General features: G+C 36.4%; 2 protein-coding genes across 2 annotated transcripts; both read right to left on the reverse strand.

The window, feature by feature from the left end:
* Window positions 1-1,188, reverse strand: LOC135207032 (cuticle protein AMP1A-like). The gene is made up of 3 exons (XM_064238661.1): window positions 1,128-1,188; window positions 429-667; window positions 1-310 (listed from the first exon to the last, which is right to left on the reverse strand). The coding sequence occupies exons 1-3, from the start codon at window positions 1,134-1,136 to the stop codon at window positions 91-93; spliced, it is 468 nt and encodes a 155-aa protein (XP_064094731.1). The 5' UTR covers window positions 1,137-1,188; the 3' UTR covers window positions 1-90.
* A 3,342-nt stretch (window positions 1,189-4,530) lies between these two features.
* LOC135207031 (cuticle protein AMP1A-like) lies at window positions 4,531-5,848 on the reverse strand. The gene is made up of 3 exons (XM_064238660.1): window positions 5,701-5,848; window positions 4,964-5,202; window positions 4,531-4,845 (listed from the first exon to the last, which is right to left on the reverse strand). Exons 1-3 carry the CDS (start codon window positions 5,707-5,709, stop codon window positions 4,626-4,628), a joined length of 468 nt encoding a protein of 155 aa, XP_064094730.1. The 5' UTR covers window positions 5,710-5,848; the 3' UTR covers window positions 4,531-4,625.
* Between the last annotated feature and the right edge of the window lie 3,059 nt (window positions 5,849-8,907).

Below are 8,907 nucleotides of genomic sequence, written 5' to 3' on the forward strand. Positions count from 1 at the left end.
TTTTATAGTAGATTCTATTTCATTTATAAATAGAATAAATACATGAGCAATTTGTGATCACAGTTTCGAAGGGTCAGAGATCAAAAGAGATTACTGAGGGGCGCCGTAGGACCTGGAAGGAGCCTCGCGAGAGCCATCACGGGCACGGCGGGCGTCTTCCTCAGCAGCAAAGGCGATCTGGTCCAGCACGAACTGGGGAATTGGGTGGGGGAATTCGGGGGCTACTGGCAGAAGGTCGGACTCGGGCTGGAAGCCGTTCTCGTTGGCGACGTATTTCACAACGACTTCGGTACCGTCAGGAGCAGTGTAGCTGCAAGGATAACAAAATGTAATTGTACTGTATTTCAAAGTAAGTAGTCTATCATTATCGACTCCATATTTAACTTTTTAATTCAAGAACGTTTGAAAGAGACCGTGGAGAAACTCACGAGTATTGTCCAGCACTGACGATGGCGTCCTCATCTCCGTCGGGAGATCCAGCCTCGGAGAACCTGATGCCATTTTCGGATTCGAAGTCGAAGTTGTATTTGCCGTCGTCTTCGTGGACTCTCTCGTCCCTCAAGATGGCTACTTCTTCGGAGGAATCGGCGCTGGAGCGGCCAGCAGGGGCATCGTAGCTGTATTGAGGGGCAGCAAGGGCCACGGTGGCCAGGGCAGCGATGATCACCTAATAATGAAATTTCTCATTAGAATTTAAAAACACTATAGAGCTCTGGACGAATGTGGATTTGACTCTCTTATCAAATATGTATGGAGATGCAGAAAGTAATATTTCTCTTATTTTCTTTATATTAGAGTCATTAGACAAATCACCATTCATTTTCTTGAGTTACTATAGAATGTTTACGTATATTAATCATATATTTCAATTTAATTCTTAAAGCTTGTAAATCTGGCGACAAGAATCCTTTGTGTTCCTTTTCTTGTTTTGGATCCTTACAAAATTCTGTTTTGACGAAGCATTGAATTTCACTCTTCAGATCACTTTCGCTGGAGAATGCCATTTTTTGATATTCATTATTTTAGCATCTAATGTTCTCCCACAAGTCGTATTCTACGTTTTGCAAACGAAATAGTTTCGTATCTTACAGAATAATACATCCAGCCATCCATAATCCAGTACTTACAAACTTCATGTTGTCGGATGTTGTCGAGTAGTAGACTGATGCCTAAGATCCTGGATTCGCTTATATATAGGGCGGCCGAGAAGGGGGCGGGGCGGGGCGGGGAGGGGAACGCCTTTGACCCTAGCACCATTTCTCTGGCTTTGACCTTCGCAGTGACCGTTGGCGTGGCCTTCGTTTAGTAGATCTTCATTGCATACTGATACATCGTTTTGGGTTAGAATATCTTCCTTGTACCTTTCTAAACTTGTTTCTTTTTTCCCTTTTTTTAGGGGGTGGGGGAGTGGCAGGGGTTTGGTTCTAAACCGGCTTATGCGATAAAATCTGGGTAATTGACGTGGATTAATATCTATTCAAGTTTGGTAGACTCTGTCTTTCGTTTATCTTTCGAAATATTATCCATTTTAAAAGCCTATTCAGATCATCCCTGTACGTAATCATTACACTACTAAGGGTCATGAAATAATAAGAATCAGTCCAGGTGTCTTTTCAGTGACTGACATCACTGGAGGAATTCTCAGTGAAAAGAATGAAAACCTTCAAAATTTCTCTCTTACTTAAATGCGATGGTTGCAACGAAGAAGACAACGAAGATGGTTAATATTCCACGTACACACAGCAGAGATTAAGACAGCCAAGGAAGTATCTTGTTACTTTTAGACGAAATAATTGCATACTGTATTCAACAGGTGTCTATGCATATTTATATATATATATATATATATATATATATATATAATATATATATATATATATATATATATATATATATATATACATATATATATATATAAGTCATATCACATTTCCGTGATTCATATACATATATCGAGCTACAATTTCCTTTAATATCTAATTCGTTCTACCGCGGAATTAATATATTTTCATATATGCTTAACCGAATGGGGAATTTTTTCTCGATAATAGACTTGCCTGGACCAGGGCGCGAACCCACGGACCCTTTCAAATCCAGGAACGTCAGTGAAGCTTTTACCTACTACACATACATATTATATAGATATATGTGTGTATATACATATAAATATATATATATATATATATATATATATATAATATATATATATATGTGTGTGTTTGTGTGTGTGTGTGTGTGTGTGTGTTTGTGTGTATATGCATTTGTGTGTGTATAAATGAAAAAAGTTAAACTGCTTATTCCCATAGATAACGTAGGCACACAATCAAGCATACGCACACATACATTTACGTATATTAATATGAATACATATTAGTGTGTGTGTGTGTGCTTCTGGTTATTTGTGTATGTGTGTGCGTGTTTCATTGGAACTTCCAAGGTAAAGGATTCCCACTTCGAATACCCAGCACTCACTTCTAAGAAGTGAAAGAAGTGAATGAAAAATGAAAAATTCCCCGATGAACCAAAAAAATACAAATGAAACCAAAAAATAAAAATAATCTATTTTGACGTTTGACATAAAAATCATAATTTACCATCATAAATTGCCTCATCGTCTTGCGGAGGTTAAAACAGAAAACTAATTATAAACAAATTTATTATTTATATTTAGTTTGGCCTCATTTAACTCTGCCAGCATTTACTTGATAATTGTACAAAGCATTTTATCAGATATGAAACAATGCACAGCTCTACCAAACAAACGCTAGCGCATAAAAGTAAATATTTATTGTATATGAAAATATCATGGCTTTCTCCATGTAGACTATAACATATTACCTAGAATGATGCAATTAACAGCGGTGTAAATGGGTCCTCAATTGGTTTAATTGCACTATGGTGGGTGCAGTTCTTATCAGTCTCAGAAAAGCTCCGATAACGGAATTACTTGTAGAGGCGTGGAGAAAATTTCTTAAGAGTTCATATAAAATCTTTCACTTCACTGCAAAGCACTATGAATGACATACCTCATCTACAAGTTCTTTATTCCATTGAAAATCAGTTATGTGTCTTCTGAAGGAAGAGAATATGAAGTTCAGACAAAAAGAGCAGATTCGTCGATATGAAAGTAAAGTAAACCGCTCTTAGTATGATATCGTAGCTGAATTCGTTGGACTCTAACATCGTGGAACTAAACTTGGGTTCCAGGACGATTGTTGCATCGCTTTGCTTGAATTAATTGAAATCTTACTCCATGGGACTCATGGCCTCATTGTGACCCTTTCCTTTTGAACTACAACGCTGAGGTTTGCTAAAGGTTTCAGTGTTACTATTTTCTTATACAAGCTGGAAGTTTTAACTTCGCATCGGTCCTCCTCAAGTATCGACATGAATGGATCTGAACTATTTCAAAAGTATTCATCAAAACAGACGAAAGTATAAAAGGATAAGAGGGTTTCACCCTCTTCTGTAAATGTTAAGTGCATGGAGTTATCAAAATGGAAAATAAATATATTTCTATATACATACATACATACATACATACACATATATATATGTAATCTGTACATATGTATGTAGGTATGAATGCATGTTTGTGTGTGTAGATGTATTTATTTCTTGGGACGGTGTTATAGTGAATTCAGCATTTATTTTGTGTGCTCGTCATGTAACCTGCAAAGCGTAATAATGTTCATAAAACATCCACTCGCAAAATATAACTAAATGAGTTTTATCAATGCGAATAAGATAATAAGGAAAATAAAAGACTCTTCATTTTAAATGTATACTATTTTCCATCATCTATAGTATTTCAAAAGTATATCTCTATCCCTTAATGATTATCATCGTGTTTCCCTTTTCGTTGAGAGAACTTCCAAATGGTTTACTTTCGCACATGTTCGTATTGGGTACGTACATGTTCAGTTGTCTGGGCGATCTTTGGATTGTCTGACTTTGACTAACTATTTCTGCTGTCGTCCCGTTGCTGGTTACTGCAATCAGTACTGAGAAATCAAAGATAAACTAATAATATCGTTAAACATCAGCCCTAATCTTAATTATACGTACTACAAAATCAACTAAGGTACTAAGCATCAATAAATGTAGTCATCAACTCAATAAAAACTAATCTATGAATTTCATGCTATCAAAACACGCACTTGAGCACTTTCGCCATTCAGCGCTTAACTGTAGGTTCAATATTCATTACTTTACGACAAATAATGATACATGAATCTCAGTCTCTTGTTTTCTTCAGAACATTATGTAAAGGTTCTGTGCTAAAGTGACCCAAAGCGTTCTATGAATAGTGTAAATATGACCTGTTTTACAGATTCAACCTTCAACGTCAAACCTATCAAGATAATACGAGGATGAACATTTGTAATCAAGCTTTGTGGGTTTTCAGGAACTTTTTTTTTTATCTCACACTTTACGATGCGTGTTCTCATTCAGTTACCTGTACTATAAGGTAATTTTTCTGTCTGCGTATCCTTATTATCGGATCATAAGGCAAAAGGAAACATAGTATTTTACGATAGATTCTATTTCATTTATAAATAGAATAAATACATGAGCAATTTGTGATCACAGCTTCGAAAAGTTGTCATTTGGGTTAAAGGGGATTACTGAGGGGCGCCGTAGGACCTGGAAGGAGCCTCTCGGGAGCCATCACGGGCACGGCGGGCGTCTTCCTCAGCAGCGAAGGCGATCTGGTCCAGCACGAACTGGGGAATTGGGTGGGGGAATTCGGGGGCTACTGGCAGAAGGTCGGACTGGGGCTGGAAGCCGTTCTCGTTGGCGACGTATTTTACAACGACTTCGGTACCGTCAGGAGCAGTGTAGCTGCAAGGATATCAAAATTTAATTGTACTGTATTTCATGGCAAATAGTCTATCATTATTGACTCCATATTTAACTTATTAATTCAAGAACGTTTGAAAGAGACCGTGGAGAAACTCACGAGTATTGTCCAGCACTGACGATGGCGTCCTCATCTCCGTCGGGAGATCCAGCCTCGGAGAACCTGATGCCATTTTCGGATTCGAAGTCGAAGTTGTATTTGCCGTCGTCTTCGTGGACTCTCTCGTCCCTCAAGATAGCTACTTCTTCGGAGGAATCGGCGCTGGAGCGGCCAGCAGGGGCATCGTAGCTGTATTGAGGGGCAGCAAGGGCCACGGTGGCCAGGGCAGCGATGATCACCTAAAGATGAAATTCCTCGTTAGAATTTATGAACACACGAGAACTCTCGACCAATGTGGATTTGGGTCTCCTATCAAAATTGTGTGGAGATGCAGAAAGTAATATATCTCTTATTTTCTTTATATTAGACAATTCGCTGTTCATTTCTTTGTATTTCTGCAGAACGGATGCGTTGAAGAACTCTTTTTAAACTCAATGCTTAAAGTTTATCATAGATTCAGATACGGGAACCTCTCAATTTTTTTCTCTAAATTTTAGCGCTATAAAATTCTACTATGGTAAAGCACTGATTCATAAACCATCTAGACCACTTCAGCTTAGGAATGCGTTTGTATTATTCATTATTTTGATACATAATTCTCTCATATGAAATTGCATGGCACATTTTCCAGTGCAATTCTCATCTCATGAAACAAATCTGTACGTTGTGTATAAATACTCAATATCATAATTCCAGGAGAGTTATCGTAGAATATCCACCCATAATCCAGTACTTACAAACTTCATGTTGTCGGATGTTGTCGAGTGGTAGACTGATGATGTCCGAGTTCCAGGATTCACTTATATACTCGTAGGACCGGCCGAGGAGGGGGCGGGGGCACGCCTTTGATCTTAGCACCATTTCTCTGGCACTGACCTTCGCCATGACCGTTGGCGTAACCTTCTAGATCTTCGTCGCATACCGGTACATCATTTGGGGTACGAAAACCTACTTCGTACCTTTCTAAATTCGCTTCTTTTTGTGTGTGTGTGTGTGTGTGTGTGTGTGTGTGAGGCGGGGGTGTGGTTCTAAGCTTGGCCGGGGATAAAATCTGGGCAACTGACATTAATCTATTTAACCTTGGTGTACCGTGTCTTCTTTTGTTTTAAGATGTTATCAGTTTTAAAAGGCTGTTCAGTTTATTCCTCTACGTAATCATTACGTTGCATGGTTCATGTTGTGAAATATTGGAAATTAGTCCAATTGTCTCTTCAGACGTCACTGGATGAATTCTCAATAAAAACAAATGACACCTTCAGTATTTTTCTCCGGCTTTGATTCAATGATTGTAACGACATTCATAACGGAGATGGTTATCAATGCTCATTCAGCCAGCAGAGAATGGAAAAGACAAGGAATTTTCTTGTGTTTCGACAAAATAATTACTTATTCGTGATATTTATATATATATATATATATATATATATATATATATATATATATATATATATATATATATATATACACACACACACATATATATATATATATATATGCTTGGAAAAATCAGAGTAGATGCACGAGACTTCATTATATAAGCGAATACCACAAGACAATGATGGTCAGAAATCCAAGCGCTTTCGTCTTTAGTAAGACAATGTCTTGATAAAGGCGAAAGCGCTTGGATTTCTGACTATCATTTTCCTGTGGTATCCTCTTATATACATAAATACATACATATACATATATATATATATATATATATATATATTATATATATATATATATATATGTGTGTGTGTGGTGTGTGTGTGTGTGTGTTTTGTGTTTGTTTTGTGTGTGTGTGTGTGATGTGTTTGTGTGTGTGTGTGAGTAGCAGATCTGCAGCAGATATTATTCCATTTTGTAATTAACGATTCTAACTTCGAATACCCACCATTTCTAATACAGAAATGAAAGCAGTAATAGAAAGAGTTAGTTTCCCTTACTGTCATTTCACAAGTGAACCATGTCAGTGAAGTAAACCAAGAAACGAAATTATTTAGGCATCAGACATTAAAATCGTAACGTTACCACTGTATATTGTTTCATCGTCCTGATGAGGTTAAAACGGAGAGCTGGAGAAGGAAAAATTATTAATTGAATTCAGCCTTGCATCATTTAATTTTGCTTGAATATACTGAATAATTGTTCATACATACCTGATCAGACGAAGGAAGGCATTGGTCCGTCAAATATTAGCTAGCCCCTAAGTATGACTTTATAGATAAACATTACATTATAAATAAAATCATTATAGCACAAATATGGCTGCCTCCAGGAAGACCATAAGATATAAAATACAAGAATGCCATTAACTTCAGCCCAAATGGATCTGTGGCTGATTTTATTGTACCAGATGAGGGTCTATTTTTATCGGTTTCGGAAACACTTCAAGAATGGAATGTATTGATTGTAAATCTATACAGCCATTTCAGTTCAATGCTTTATGAATCTAATAGCTATTGCTTTTAACTGGAACAAGCTATGATTTCACTGCCATTCAAAATAAGTTTTTTTTTTTTTTTTGTCTTCTGAGGGAAGAAAATATAAAAATCAGAGAAAAGAACAGATTTACCAGTAGAAAAAGAAAACACACTTCTGTGGACTCATTTGTCTTAGCAGAATTCCTTGATCGATAATTTATTGGCAATTTACTTGAGTCCCAGGACGATTAGTGCAATACTCTGCTTAACAAACCCCATTTGAACTCTTACCCCATTGGCCTACTGGTCTTATTATGACCCATCACCTTTTGGACTAGAACGCTGAGATTTGCTGTTTCAATGGTTACTATTTCGTTGCACAAGGTTGAGCTTTTAACCTACGATCCGTCCTCTTCTTGTATCGACCGACATAAATGGGTCTCGGTTATTTAAAAAGTATTCACAACAGACAAAGGTATTAGAGGCTGGAAGGTACCTGTCTTCTATTACATATCTTAAATATATGACCTGATCATAAGGGAAAAATATGATTTTTGTTAAATAGAGAAAGTAAATTTCTATCTTATCTGGTCTTTTTACACGACTATCACAGGTTGTTAGTAATAATTATCTACAAGATTATATATATATATATATATATATATATATTAGTATATATATATATATATATATATATATATATATATATATATATATATATCACCGTGAAATTTTATATTCACAAATATTAAGCTACGAGTGTCGTTAATATCCAATTCACTCTACTTCAGGAATATCGCCGAAGGGGACTTTATAAAAGATTTGTGATTCAGTACAAGGGAGATAAAATGCCCGACAGAACGTATCAACGACTTGCTAACCACTTGGCTGTCCAATGAGGAAATTTATCAATTATATAATTTCCCTTTGGTGATATCCCTGAAGCACAGTGAGTTGGATAGTGAACGACATTTTCAGCTTAATATATATACATACATACACACACACACACACAGTATATATATATATATATATATATATATATATATATATATATATATATATATATATATATATATATATATATACTCTTCTTGTAATTTGGAAAACATGATAAAGTTCGTATATCTTACGCTTCCAGAATACGGAGAAGTGATTTAGTAGTAGTATATGAGTAAAATAAAAGAGAAAATAAAGAATATCCATTGTAAATATTATTACTATGATAAATGCAAATATTATTCCGTCACCTTCAGCACTTCTCAGATACATCCATCACTATTTTCTGTATGGAATAGCATCACGTTTCCCTTTTTGCTGTGGTAACTTCCATATGTCTACTTTCTCTCACACGTTTGTGTATGTGCAGGTATGTGTCCAGTTGTTTGGGCGATCTTACTTTGAATGTCTGGTTTTGGCCAGTTTTTTTCTTCTATGGCCCGGTTGTCAGTTCTTATATCAGCATGAAGGGTTTCAAAGACAAAGATGTTCACTACAAGGCGTGACCCGACCTCCGGCTTACTCGAGACGCGTGCAAGA

This window comes from Macrobrachium nipponense, chromosome 31, assembly GCF_015104395.2.
Source record: "Macrobrachium nipponense isolate FS-2020 chromosome 31, ASM1510439v2, whole genome shotgun sequence".
In the NCBI taxonomy this organism is placed as follows: domain Eukaryota; kingdom Metazoa; phylum Arthropoda; class Malacostraca; order Decapoda; family Palaemonidae; genus Macrobrachium; species Macrobrachium nipponense.